We start from the raw sequence: 14875 nt of genomic DNA on the forward strand, positions 1-14875 counted from the left end.
ATGTACTACTATGCCTGGATTATTTGTTGAGACGGGAGTCTGACTTGACTTTTTGTCTGGGCTGACCTCAAATCACAGTCTTGCCAGTCTCTGCCTCCCAAGTAGTTGGGAGATTATAAGCATGAACCACTGTACCCAGCCTCACAGTACCTTTATTAAAATACACTTGAGCAAGAAAATGGGCTTTAGTGGCATTTTACTTTGGCTACAATTCTAAGGTGTTCTTTAAAATTATGAAACTATAATCATTTAATCATTTTATATAACACCTGTATTTGATATATGTCAAGTTTTTCATCTTGCCCTTTGGTACGATTGTATTTGGTTTTTTTTATAATAAATGCCATATGCATGATAAGATTAGTATTACCTTGTCTGTCAACAGAAGTAAAAGATAAACTGCTTTTTATATGATTTTTATGATTTGGTAATGATTGGTCTCATGCTTTAAATGGTGGCCAGTTCATTCTTGGGAATGAAATATTTGTTTTTGTTTTGTTTCCTCCTGTAAAATCTAGGATTCCTTAGAGCAATCACCTGCTGTAGAAAATGATCAACTCTCTTTAGTAAAAGAGCTGGAAGAAAAGCTAGGTAACTATGGTTTTGCATGTGTCGTCACCATTAATCAGACAAATTCTTGTTAGTGTTAGAATAGATTGAGGACTATAGTAATCAATTAGTGAATTGTTAAAGACACAGTAAATAGCTTTTCCTCTGACCCCACTGCCCTTCTGTCATCTGTTGGCCTTTGCTTTCAAGAGTCACTTTCTCTCAATTAATTCAATAAAAACACTGGTGTGATTCCATTTATAAATTACTCCATGATTATTTTGGATTTTCATTTGTTTAGCAGACATTATTTGAGTGCCCAACTGTTCTAGACACTGGTAATAGACAAGAAAGGTATAGAAGCTCATTGCTAAGAGGGGCTATAAGTGCAATAGTTTGAGGTATGAACAAGGTACTGTGCTAATAGCATAGGAAGTTGCCTGTTTTGAATAAAGAAAAACATCACAGAACAGGATCTTCAGTTGGGTCTTGATAGTGAGAAATAGTACACAAGAAGACAAATATTAAAGCAAGAAAGAACAATGGATGCCTCTTACTAGCATTTGTAACATCAAGGTACATACAAGGAAGTTCCTGAAGAGGCAGCAGATCATAAACATACTAGTGTGATAGGCAGAAAATTGAGACTATACTTAAATGTTTATTCCTTGTAGTAACTATGGGGTAGCTCTTTTATTGCCCTTTAAAGATGAAGAAATGAACTTAGAAGTATGCAGTGTACCCATAGTTCTTCAACTTAGACTAATTCTAAATACCAATTCAAGTGGAGATGTCAAAAAGAATGCTGAATAAATCTGGAATTCAGGAGATAACTAGGCTACAGGTAAAAATGTAGTTAATGTGGGCACTAAAACTATCAGGTGGAAATCAAGGCAGTATAGAAAAAAATGAGGGCCTGAGACAGTTCCCCATCTTTAATTGATGGAAACAACAAAGGAGATAAAGAGCAACCAACAAGATACAAAAACCTGGAACATAAACTGTATTGAAAGTTAAGACAAATGAAGTGCAAGTGTAAGAAGTTGAGCAATGTTTAGCCAGGGCAAGTGCAGATGGGTCAAGTAAAATGAGTATGGAGAGCTATCCGTTAAGTTCGGCATCATAGAGCACAGTTTCCCTGGTGCACTAGAGCCACACCTGAATTTGTAGTGGGTTCTAGAAAAAAATGGGGGAAGAGAAATTTGAGAGCATGTACAGGCAACTCTTTGAAAGATGTTGGTCTAAGAGAAGGGCGATGTGATTTATTTTTTATAGGAAAACTGAGAGTATGTTTGAGGTGTTCTGCCTATCCTATTGCAATCTCTCCCCTTCCCAGTATAACTGCTTCCACTATTTGTTCCTGACTTTACTTTCTTGATGCTATTTTTCTTGTTGCATGTTTATAAACTGTTGAGGAAAAAATCTAAAGAGGAGGAAATTGCTACTCTGGTGCTTAAGTAGATGGGAAGGCATGCGAGGAAGTCCAAGAAGTTGGACAGTTGGCCTTTGCTACACCCATGGCCAGTTCACTTTGGCAGCAGAGGGAAAACGGTGCACACACACACTAATAGCAAGGACAGAAATTCACATCATAACTCAAGATACTAAGGATTTGGGGGTTGGTGTAAATGGTAGGGCACTGCCTAGCATGCATGAGGCCCTGGGTTCAATCCCTAGTTCCTCAAAAAAAAAAAAAAAAAGTATTAAGAAGTAAAGTCCTAATGGCATTTCTCCTTGGTCCTACAATCCTAACATACCTTCAGTTTCCAGGAGAACCAGCATTAAAAAAAAAAGTATTACCACTTCTCCAGTTCTTAGACATTTATGAAATGATATTTTTTAAGTGGACTGTTTTAGAGAATTGAAGAACATTATTTGTCTCACTTAGGTAATGAATAGTTAAACTTTTACTTAAGAAAGAAGCTCTTAATGTTTTTGTTACTTAATTTCAAGCTGCAAATTTTGTGCTCCAGAATAAAAACTCAGTTTTTAGGTTTAAAATAAGTAATTTGAATATTTTTCCCTTTGATATCATATGCAATTCTGTCATTTTCTGTTTTTAGGAAATCTGGAAAAAGAGTCCAAAGAGAAGGAGGAGAAAATAAGTAAGATAAAACTAGTTGCTGTGAAAGCAAAGAAAGAACTAGATTCCAGTAGAAAAGAGGTAAGCTGACTTAGAAACTCATGAATCAGGAATCTTATGTTTTGGAAAGTCAAGACTTTTTCTATCCATGAAAACCTCTTAACTTTACTCATTTTTAAAATAGGCCCAGACACTAAGGGAAGAACTTGAATGTGTTCGGTCAGAAAAGGATCAGCTGTCTGCTTCTATGAGAGATCTCATTCATGGAGCAGAAAGCTATAAGGTAAAGGTTACTTTAATAATGTTATGTTCATAACTAATAAATACAACAATTCATAAAACAGTCACCTTGTTTTTGTTTTTAGTTTTAGATTTTTTTTTTTTTTGTCTTTTCTTTTTTGGTGCTGGGATCAAACCCAGGGCCTCGCGCATGCTAGGCAAGCGCTGTACCACCGAGCTACATCCCAGCCCTAGTTTTACATTTTTTATTACAAACTTCAAAGGGAATTTTAGATTTTCATTATGTATTCACATGTGATTTTCATTATATTTATATATATCCTTGCCCCAATGTAACTTCTATCACACAATAATCATTATTTTATTTTACACCTTGTTTTTGTTAGCAAATCTCTTTGTCCCTGATTTTTGGTACAATATAGTCAAGTCCTAATACCAAGATTTTAAAGTGGTTAGCCTTTAAATAGTGCCTTAAAATACTGCTTTTTCAAAGTAAAAATCTATTTTAGGATTTCCTAATAAAAATCAGGAACAAAAAAAATTGGCTATGATTAATGTTACTATTTAATACTTTTCTGGCTGAGTGAATACATCTGAAGCGTAAAAGAGGTTTAACAGGCAGGTGGAAGCATTGTTGTCTGGATGTCATGTGCTTGTCTACTTTAGTAGCTTAATACTTTTTTTTCTTTTTTTCGCAGTACTGGGGCTTGAGCTCAGGGCCTATACCCTGAGCCACTCACCAACCCTTTTTTTTTTCTCGTGATGGGTGTTTTCAAGATAGGGTTTCACAAACTATTTGCCCGGGCTGGCCTCGAACCACAGTCCTCATAATCTCTGCCTCCTGAGTTGCTAGGATTACAGGTGTGAGCCACCAGTGCCCGGTACTTAAGTCTCTTATTCTAAAAATTTAAAAATAAAGCCCAACAGAATCACCAAAAGCAAGATAAATGTCATTGCATTTCTCCACGTATTTATTTATTCAGCATATTTTTACACAACTGGAGTAAATTATGAGTTCTGGGGCAAATGGTGGTCAGCCAAACAGACTACCACCAACCACATAGTCTTAAGTTCCTATCTTCTATTTTTTTTTTTCTGTGTTTTTTTTTTTTTTGGGGAGATGGTGGGGGCAGGGGGGAGAAATGCCCAAGCATTGTATGCACATATGAATAATAAAAAAAAAATAAATAAAAAAAAGGAAGGTAGTAAAATCTATTCATTTCTCCTGTAAATGATGCCAAGCTTTTGGAGGCAAAACATCAGAGTTGGATAAAAAGTGAGCTGTTTCTGTTTCTGTTTACCTTTCGCATTTGTTTTTGTTTTTTTTTCATTTTTCTTTTATTATTCATATGTGCATACAAGGCTTGGTTCATTTCTCCCCCCTGCCCCCACCCCCTCCCTTACCACCCACTCCATCCCCTCCCGCTCCCCCCCTCAATACCCAGCAGAAACTATTTTGCCCTTATCTCTAATTTTGTTGTAGAGAGAGTATAAGCAATAATAGGAAGGAACAACGGGTTTTGCTGGTTGAGATAAGGATAGCTATACAGGGCATTGACTCACATTGATTTCCTGTGCGTGGGTGTTACCTTCTAGGTTAATTCTTTTTGATCTAACCTTTTCTCTAGTTCCTGGTCCCCTTTTCCTATTGGCCTCAGTTGCTTTAAGGTATCTGCTTTAGTTTCTCTGCATTAAGGGCAACAAATGCTAGCTAGTTTTTTAGGTGTCTTACCTATCCTCACCCCTCCCTTGTGTGCTCTCGCTTTTATCATGTGCTCATAGTCCAATCCCCTTGTTGTGTTTGCCCTTGATCTAATGTCCACATATGAGGGAGAACATACGATTTTTGGTCTTTTGGGCCAGGCTAACCTCACTCAGAATGATGTTCTCCAGTTCCATCCATTTACCAGCGAATGATAACATTTCGTTCTTCTTCATGGCTGCATAGAATTCCATTGTGTATAGATACCACATTTTCTTAATCCATTAGTCAGTGCTGTTGCATCTTGGCTGTTTCCATAACTTGACTATTGTGAATAGTGCCGCAATAAACATGGATGTGCAGGTGCCTCTGGAGTAACAGTCTTTTGGGTATATCCCCAAGAGTGGTATTGCTGGATCAAATGGTAGATCGATGTCCAGCTTTTTAAGTAGCCTCCAAATTTTTTTCCAGAGTGGTTGTACCAGTCTACATTCCCACCAACAGTGTAAGAGGGTTCCTTTTTCCCCGCATCCTCGCCAACACCTGTTGTTGGTGGTGTTGCTGATGATGGCTATTCTAACAGGGGTGAGGTGGAATCTTAGTGTGGTTTTAATTTGCATTTCCTTTATTGCTAAAGATGGTGAGCATTTTTTCATATGTTTTCTGGCCATTTGAATTTCTTCTTTTGAGAAAGTTCTGTTTAGTTCACATGCCCATTTCTTTATTGGTTCATTAGTTTTGGGAGAATTTAGTTTTTTAAGTTCCCTGTATGTTCTGGTTATCAGTCCTTTGTCTGATGTATAATTGGCAAATATTTTCTCCCACTCTGTGGGTGTTCTCTTCAGTTTAGAGACCATTTCTTTTGATGAACAGAAGCTTTTTAGCTTTATGAGGTCCCATTTATTTATGCTATCTCTTAGTTGCTGTGCTGCTGGGGTTTCATTGAGAAAGTTCTTACCTATACCTACTAACTCCAGAGTATTTTCTATTCTTTCTTGTATCAACTTAAGAGTTTGGGGTCTGATATTAAGATCCTTGATCCATTTTGAGTTAATCTTGGTATAGGGTGATATACATGGATCTAGTTTCAGTTTTTTGCAGACTGCTAACCAGTTTTCCCAGCAGTTTTTGTTGAAGAGGCTGCTATTTCTCCATCGTATATTTTTAGCTCCTTTGTCAAAGATAAGTTGCTTATAGTTGTGTGGCTTCATATCTGGATCCTCTATTCTGTTCCACTGGTCTTCATATCTGTTTTTGTGCCAGTACCATGCTGTTTTTATTGTTATTGCTTTGTAATATAGTTTGAAGTCAGGTATTGTGATACCTCCTGCATTGTTCTTTTGACTGAGTATTGCCTTGGCTATTCGTGGCCTCTTGTGTTTCCATATAAATTTAACAGTAGATTTTTCAATCTCTTTAATGAATATCATTGGAATTTTGATGGGAATTGCATTAAACATGTAGATTACTTTAGGGAGTATCGACATTTTTACTATGTTGATTCTACCAATCCATGAGCATGGGAGATCTCTCCACTTTCTATAGTCTTCCTCAATCTCTTTCTTCAGAAGTGTATAGTTTTCCTTGTAGAGGTCTTTCACATCTTTTGCTAGGTATTTGATTTTTTTTGAGGCTATTGTAAATGGAATTGTTTTCATACATTCTTTTTCCGTTTGCTCATTGTTAGTGTATAGAAATGCTAATGATTTTTCTATGTTGATTTTATATCCTGCTACCTTGCTATAGCTATTGATGATGTCTAGAAGCTTCTGAATGGAGTTTTTTGGTCTTTAAGGTATAGGATCATGTCGTCTGCAAATAGGGATATTTTGACAGTTTCTTTACCTATTTGTATTCCTTTTATTCCTTCTTCTTGCCTAATTGCTCTGGCTAGGAATTCCAGTACTATGTTGAATAGGAGTGGAGATAGTGGGCATCCTTGTCTGGTTCCTGATTTTAGAGGGAATGGTTTTAATTTTTCTCCGTTAAGTATAATGCTGGCTGTAGGTTTGTCATATATAGCTTTTATAATGTTGAGGAACTTTCCTTCTATTCCTAGTTTTCTTAGAGCTTTTATCATGAAATGATGTTGGATCTTATCAAAGGCTTTTTCTGCATCTATTGAGATGATCAAGTGGTTTTTGTCTTTGCTTCTGTTAATGTGGTTTATTACGTTTATTGATTTTCGTATGTTGAACCACCCCTGCATCCCTGGGATGAAGCCTACCTGGTCGTGGTGAATAATCTTTTTGATGTGTTGCTGAATTCGATTTGCCATTATTTTGTTGAGGATTTTTGCATCAATGTTCATTAAGGAGATTGGCCTATAGTTCTCCTTTTTGGAGGTGTCTTTGCCTGGTTTTGGGATAAGTGTAATACTGGCTTCATAAAATGTGTTTGGCAGTTTTCCTTCCCTTTCTATTTCATGCAACAGTTTAAAGGAGGGTTGGTATCAGTTCTTCTTTAAAGGTCTGATAGAATTCAGCAGAGAATCCATCAGGTCCTGGACTTTTCATTTTGGGGAGACTCTTGATGGCTGCTTCAATTTCATTTTGTGTTATAGGTCTATTCAGGTGATTAATTTCCTCTTGGTTCAGTTTTGGATGATCATATGTATCTAGAAATCTGTCCATTTCTTTTAGATTTTCAAATTTATTTGAATATAGGTTCTCAAAGTATCTCTGATGATTTCCTGGACTTCCATGGTGTTTGTTGTTATCTCCCCTTTTGCATTCCTAATTCTACTAATTTGGGTTTTTTCTCTCCTCATTTTAGTCAGGTTTGCCAGGGGTCTATCGATCTTGTTTATTTTTTCAAAGAACCAACTTTTTGTTTCATTAAGTCTTTGTATGGTTTTTTTGGTTTCTATTTCGTTGATTTCAGCTCTTATTTTTATTATTTCTCTCCTATTTGTTTTGGGATTTGCTTGTTCTTGTTTTTCTAGGAGTTTGAGATGTATCATTAGGTCATTGATTTGGGATCTTTCAATCTTTTTAATATATGCACTCATGTCTATAAACTTTCCTCTCAAGACTGCCTTAGCTGTGTCCCATAATTCCGGTAGGTTGTGTTTTCATTTTCATTGACTTCCAGGAACATTTTAATTTCCTCTTTTATTGCATCGATGATCCATTCTTCATTAAGTAATGAGTTATTTAGTTTCCAGCTGTTTGCATGTTTTTTGTCTTTACTTTTGTTGTTGAGTTCTACTTTTACTGCATTGTGGTCAGATAGTATGCATGGTATTATTTCTATTTTCTTATATTTGCTGAGGCTTGCTTTGTGCCCTAGGATATGATCTATTTTGGAGAAGGTTCCATGGGCTGCTGAGAAGAATGTATATTGTGTAGAGGTTGGATGAAATGTTCTGTAGACATGTACTAGGTCCACTTGATCTATTGCATATTTTAGATCTTGGATTTCTTTATTGAGTTTTTGTTTGGATGACCTATCTATTGATGATAATGGAGTGTTAAAGTCTCCCACAACCACTGTGTTGGCGTTTATATATGCTTTTAGGTCTTTCAGGGTATGTTTGATGAAATTGGGTGCATTGACATTGGGTGTATACAGATTGATGATTATTATTTCCTTTTGGTCTATTTCCCCTTTTATTAGTATGGAATGTCCTTCTTTATCTCGTTTGATCAATGTAGGTTTGAAGTCTACTTTGTCAGAGATAAGTATTGCTACTCCTGCTTGTTGTCGGGGGCCATCGGCTTGGTAAATCTTCTTCCAGCCTTTCATCCTAAGCATATGCTTATTTCTGTCGGTGAGATGAGTCTCCTGTAAGCAACAAATTGTTGGATCTTCTTTTTTAATCCATTTTGTCAAACGGTGTCTTTTGATGGGTGAATTAAGTCCATTAACATTAAGTGTTAGTACTGATAGGTATGTGGTGATTCCTGCCATTTAGTTATCTTAGTTGTTTGAAGGTTTGATTGTGTATACCTAACTTGATGTTACTCTCTACTGTCTTGCTTTTTCTTATCCTGTGGTTTGGTGCTGCCTGCCTTTTCATGGTTAAGTTGGGTGTCTCTTTCTGTGTGCAGGATCCCTTGCAGAATCTTTTGTAATGGTGGCTTTGTGGTCACATATTGTTTTAGTTTCTGCTTCTCATGGAAGACTTTTATTGCTCCATCTATTTTGAATGATAGCTTTGCTGGGTAGAGTATCCTGGGGTTGAAGTTATTTTCATTCAGTGTCCGGAAGATCTCACCCCACGCTCTTCTTGCTTTTAATGTTTCTGTTGAGAAGTCTGCTGTGATTTTGATGGGTTTACCTTTGTATGTTACTTGTTTTTTCTCTCTTACAGCCTTCAATATTCTTTCCTTAGTTTCTGAACTTGTTGTTTTAATGATGATATGTCGTGGAGTAGTTCTATTTTGATCTGGTCTGTTTGGTGTCCTGGAGGCCCCTTGCATCTGTATGGGAATATCTTTGTCTAGATTTGGGAAATTTTCCGTTATTATTTTGTTGAATATATTACACATTCCCTTCGCTTGCACCTCTTCTCCTTCTTCGATGCCCATAATTCTCAAGTTTGGTCTTTTGATGGAGTCAGTGAGTTCTTGCATTTTCTTTTCACAGGTCTTGAGTTGTTTAATTAATAGTTCTTCGGTTTTTCCTTTAATTACCATTTCATCTTCAAGTTCTGAGATTCTGTCTTCTGTTTGTTCTATTCTGCTGGATTGGCCTTCCGTTTTGTTTTGCAGTTCTGTTTCGTTCTTTTTTCTGAGGTTTTCCATATCCTGGCTGTTTTCTTCTTTATTGTTGTCTATTTTTGTCCTGAGTTCATTTATCCATTTATTCATTGTGTTCTCTCTTTCACTTTGGTGTTTATACAGTGCTTCTATGGTTTCCTTTATTTCTTCTTTTGCTTTTTCAAATTCTCTATTTTTATTGTCTTGGAATTTCTTGAGTGTCTCCTGTACATTTTGGTTGACCCTATCCAGTATCATCTCTATAAAATTCTCATTGAGTACTTGTAGTATGTCTTCTTTTAAATTATTCTTGTGGGCTTCATTGGGTCCTTTGGCATAGTTTATCTTCATTTTGTTGGAGTCTGGATCTGAGTTTCTGTTCTCTTCATTCCCCTCTGGTTCCTGTACTAATTTTTTGCTGTGGGGAAACTGGTTTCCCTGTTTTTTCTGTCTTCCTGTCATTGTCCTTGGTGTTGTTACTGTCCCTGTACTGTGTGTAATTAAATATTTTCTAGCTTGTAATAATAACAATGGTAATATTGAGAATGGAAGAGTGAGCTGAGATGGAAAGCAAGAAGTTAAAGAAAAGGGGAAAACAAATATATAGACAAGAGGGAGAAAGCAGAACAAGGTATCAGACAAGAGAGTTTCAAAGGTATAAACAGGGAGTGTTAGTGTGCTAATCGACAGTAAGCTGAACAGACAGTAGACAGAGGATTGAAAATCAAAGATAAAAAAAATAAAAAATAAGTATATGAAAGTAATATCTCTATATAAAAATGAATTAAAATAAAATGGAAAATAGAAAATTAAAAAAAAGAAAAAACCAAAAAACTTCCAAGTTTATATGCAATGCAATTTCAGTCTTAATAATTTGGATGTCCGTCTCAATCTCCAGTCCTGGAGTTGGTGCCTCAGATGTTGTTCTGTAGTTGTCTCATCAAAGGGGATGCATAAAGTAGAACAAAACTACACTCACACACACACAGAAGATAAAAAAAAAGAAAAAAAGCCCCACCAAGTGTCCCCAGTTCAAATGCAATACAGTTTCAGTAAGTTTTTCGGCTTGCAGGTGTAATTCGGTTGTTCTCTCATCAAAGGTAGGGAGAAAATGAAAAAAAAGCGTCTGGAGGCAGTTCTGAGAGTGGTATCTGCAACTGTGGCTTGCCTGCCTGCTGCTCTCAGCCTGTAGCTGGCGGCGTTATTTATGCAGATCTCTGGGGTGAGCTTAGCACTCACCTGGTCCCACAGGCTTTGTTTGCTCAGAGTTCTCCTGTGCGGGAGCCTCTGCTACAGGCTTTCCCCTTTCCAAGCACTGGGAAAGGTGACACTGCCCTGCGTTGTCAGGCCTGCGTGTTTATTTACAGTTCACGTGGGAGGTGGGTCTTCCCTCCTCTCACAAGCTTTCCCTGCTCCTGGTTGCTGGGCGCGCCCCGCTCCCGCCAGAGCCTTTCCGGCCCGCCCAGCTTGTTTATTTACAGTCCCGGGAAGGATTCCCTTCCCCCAATCTTCAGCGCTCAGGGCGCCCCACCCTCTTTCCAGTGTGTCTTAACTGTTCTTATTGCTTAGTACTCAGTTTCTCTTTTTTTCCTGGGTGGAGGTCAGTCTGTCCAGGGGGCTATGCTGCTCTGGTCCAGGCTTGTCTGTGGGGCTACCGCGGTACCGCGAAGCTCACCTGGTCCACGTCTTCCCAAGCCGTATGGGCGCCGGCCACTGGCGGCCCCGGGGGCCCTCCTCGTTTCTCCGTTTAATGTGAAGTGGAGATTCTCTGCACCAGCTGGAGATGTGGAGGGGTCAAAGTTATGCCTTTTCTCAGTGATTATGCCTGCAAAGTGTGTCTCCAGCGTCTCTCCAAGATTTCACTGTAGGAGGCTCGCTTTCTGCTTCCTACCTCTAGCTGCCATCTTGGAATTCAAGTTCCTATCTTCTTAGGACTTAAATTACAGTGGCATTAACAGGCAAACACTGAAAAGGACAAGATAGACACTACAAACCAAAGTAGGGTGAGTAGGGAGAAGAGATGGAGCAGTAAACAAAATGGGACTTGATAAAAAAGAAATCTCATAGTAATCGAAAGGTAAAATTTTGGTAAGAACTTTAATAAGCAGTTTGGGCACTGCATAGGATAACTAAATATTACTTGAAATATTAGTTCTCAGATTAATTTATAAATTCTTTTGGTGGGATCTTGACAATTATTCTAAGTTTTAAATAGAAAATAATCTAGCAAGAATAGCTAAATTTTTAGAAATGAAAATGGCAAAGTAACATCTTGCCCTACCACTAAAATTTATTACAGAGCTACAGTAACATGGTAGAATTATACAACAAACCGACAATTACATATGATAGAAAAAGTAAAGACTTCTACTTAAAGGCAGCTCTTATGCCAGACTGTTTTCTAAGTACTTTACGTGTCTTCATACATATAATTCTCAAACAACCAGAAAGCATTATGGGCATCAAAAATTTACAAGTGAGGAATTCAAGGCATAGACACCCAAGATTACAGAACAAGTGACATTAACAGAGCCAGGATTTTACCAAGTATACGAGGCCTGTTCTTTTACCAACCAAGCTATACTATCCAGGAGAATTTGAAAACACAAATCAATGAAGGAGGACAGAATTAAAAAATTATATGAGAAAAATGTTGTCAGATTTTTATTTCACTGCATACGCCAAAATAAATGCCGTATGGATTAAAGAATTTTGGAAGAAACTTTTTTTTTTAATCTAGAATAAAATTCTTCTTCCCTTACTGGCTTCTGCATACAAAAGATTTTTTCTGAACTTAAGATTTTTTTTGCAATTTAAAAATTACAAAGGAAAAGATTGATAGGTTAAACTTATAAAATTAATATACTTGGTCTACCTCTGTAAGAAATTAATAAATTAGGCTACAGGGTCCCTTAAAAAGACACAAGCCCTAATGTAACTGGCTCATGGAAGATGTGCATATATAAATTTTAAATTAGGGAGTTTTTTTTTTAAATGGATTCATAAGACCACTTTATCTATTAAAGTATACTAATACTTTGTAATAGTTTCGTGTGTGAACTTAAATTTACATTTTCATATTGAATATTTTATCTCAAATGGATTCATAAATCTGGCATCAAGGTAACTTAATTGTACAATCTGACCTTTTGAATGCATAACCTAATCTTAAGTCTTTTTGTCTATTAGAATCTTTTATTAGAATATGATAAGCAGTCAGAGCAGTTGGATGTGGAAAAAGATCGTGCTAATAATTTTGAGCATCACATAGAAGACCTTACCAAGCAATTAAGAAATTCAGTTTTCCAGGTAATTTTAAATTGAGTAAGTTCAGATATGAAAATTTCAATATAGTTTAATCTCAATATATTTGGCATAAGAAAATTAAAATATAGTCAGAAACAGGTTTTTTTTTTCTTTTTTTTCTCCTCATTAGAAGTTGACAGAAACACTAACAGCTGTCAGGTCTTGCTTATTAAACCTAATAAGCAAGGGGTTTCAGGATTGTGTTTTTACTTTTACATTTTCATTTCTGCCTTTTGTTCTACTGGGGAGCATCTATCTGGTTTTTTGTAAAGTTTGCCATACTGCTATCAATAGTGGTAGTTTTAACGTCACTCTGTGGAATTGATTGTAAAAAAATCTTCATTTTTTTCACACTATGATAGTATTCTCATTAAACATTTCTTCTCCTGCATGTATTTTGTGCATGTTCACAATAGTGAATCATTTTTCATTCTAGTGTGAAAAATTCAGTTCAGACAATGAAGATCTCCTGGCTCGTATTGAGACACTACAGTCTAATGCCAAGTTATTAGAAGTACAGATTTTAGAAGTCCAGAGAGCCAAGGTAATGGTAGACAAAGAATTGGAAGCTGAAAAACTTCAGAAGGAGCGGAAGATAAAGGTAAAAATAATCCTGGGAGATTGATTCACATAAAAATATTATCAACATAATATTATCAAAATATTATTCAAATGAAGAAAAGACTTACTAAAGGAGTAGCGTTTATGAATACAGCAGAGTTCATTCATTCCTTATTTATTCCTCTAAATTTTAGAATCCAGGCTGTGACTTTTGGGGTATATATTTTTTAAATATTGTAATATTACCAAAACTGTGTATTTTCATGCGTCAGATTTATTTTATAGCCCCAACATACCTTTTTTTAATGTTGTTCGTAATTGGTATCATGATGGTGATTTTTATTTTTAATTTTAGGAACATGCCAATACCATACATGAGCTTGAAGAACTTCAGCTACAATTTCAAAAGGAAAAGAAACACCTTCAGAAAACTATGCAAGAATTAGAGTTGGTTAAAAAGGTAAAATAAGTAAAAAAGTTTTGACCAGCGTCAAAACTTATGGCAGTATTCGTAGTATTAAGCTATTCTGTGCATCAAAAAGGACTATTTTAAAATATTTATGATACTAAATTGTTAACCTTAATAAATTAAAATTTTAACTTCCTTCTCTAAAGTACCTCTTTTAGAAGAATCTAGGCTCATATCAAAACTTTGACTTGATAGTTCGTTTTTTGTACATAATTGTTGTATGACATATGAAGATTTAGGTAATGTCAAAGCTTAAAATTTATATTATACTTTAACTGATACTTTTCTGCTTTTTCAAAGATTAGGCTAAAAAAATATGCCTTAAGAGCTGCTTAAAATACTAACATTTCATAAATAAGATTAGAACTACTAGATGTGGTTAATGAAAGTTATCAAATACAATGAAACTAAGAAAGTTGAGTTGAACTATTAGAAAAGGAACTGTTTTGTGAAATTAAAAAGTAGAATGTGTCAAATTTACTATTTTACTACTTCTGTGTTATAGAAGAACATAATAGAACCTTGTTTATTCCTGAAACATCATTTTAGCAACTTTACCAGTGAAATTCACTGACCTAATAATATGTGAATCTTTATAAAATGTGCAGGATGCCCAACAAACTACACTGATGAATATGGAAATAGCAGATTATGAACGGTTGATGAAAGAACTAAATCAAAAGTTAACTAATAAAAACAGCAAGATAGAAGATTTGGAGCAAGAAATAAAAATTCAAAAACAAAAACAAGAAACCCTACAAGAAGAAATGAGTGAGTAAAACAAAATCCACTTTACCTTCTAATTATTTCATCAGAATAGGTTGAGGGGGCTGCATTAGCTGTTCATTCACCAGTCTCTTATTGATAGCCAGGTGTTTCTAACACAGTGCCAAACATTGAGGACTAGAAAAGGTATAAAACCATTTGCCATTAAGATGTTAATAGTCCACATTGGTGCTTAATGCACTCTTTCATTTGAACATGTAAGTACCTGTTATATAAGCAATACAAAGATAAAATTAGTCATTGTCCACAATTTGCTGATTGTCAGCAGATTGAGATAATTTACATAGCAGTGAAACATTTCTTTTTAAGGTGATTCTATTCCTTTTGTCCAAAAAATATTTTCTAATGTTAGCATTAAAAGCTATAAATTTCCCTGGAGGCTATCCATTAGCTGAATATCACTATCAGTATGTGCTATTCTTAGTTTAATTCAGTTCAGTACATTTCTTCATTTCCTTTGTGATTTCTTCTTTGAC

At 35.8% G+C, this 14875-nt stretch overlaps 1 protein-coding gene across 3 annotated transcripts in view; it reads left to right on the top strand.

Moving 5' to 3' along the window:
• Nucleotides 1–14875, top strand: part of Gcc2 (GRIP and coiled-coil domain containing 2) — a 50870-nt gene that overhangs the window by 11216 nt on the left and 24779 nt on the right. For 2 of the 3 annotated variants that reach the window (XM_074050527.1, XM_074050528.1), the window contains exons 7-13: nucleotides 519–591; nucleotides 2613–2713; nucleotides 2817–2915; nucleotides 12467–12586; nucleotides 13020–13184; nucleotides 13500–13604; nucleotides 14222–14384. In XM_074050527.1, the coding sequence (XP_073906628.1) occupies nucleotides 519–591; nucleotides 2613–2713; nucleotides 2817–2915; nucleotides 12467–12586; nucleotides 13020–13184; nucleotides 13500–13604; nucleotides 14222–14384 (826 nt within the window). The remainder of the gene's footprint in view (nucleotides 1–518; nucleotides 592–2612; nucleotides 2714–2816; nucleotides 2916–12466; nucleotides 12587–13019; nucleotides 13185–13499; nucleotides 13605–14221; nucleotides 14385–14875) is intronic. The other variant, XM_074050529.1, reaches the window with a different exon arrangement.

Source organism: Castor canadensis, chromosome 12 (genome assembly GCF_047511655.1).
Source record: "Castor canadensis chromosome 12, mCasCan1.hap1v2, whole genome shotgun sequence".
NCBI lineage: Eukaryota > Metazoa > Chordata > Mammalia > Rodentia > Castoridae > Castor > Castor canadensis.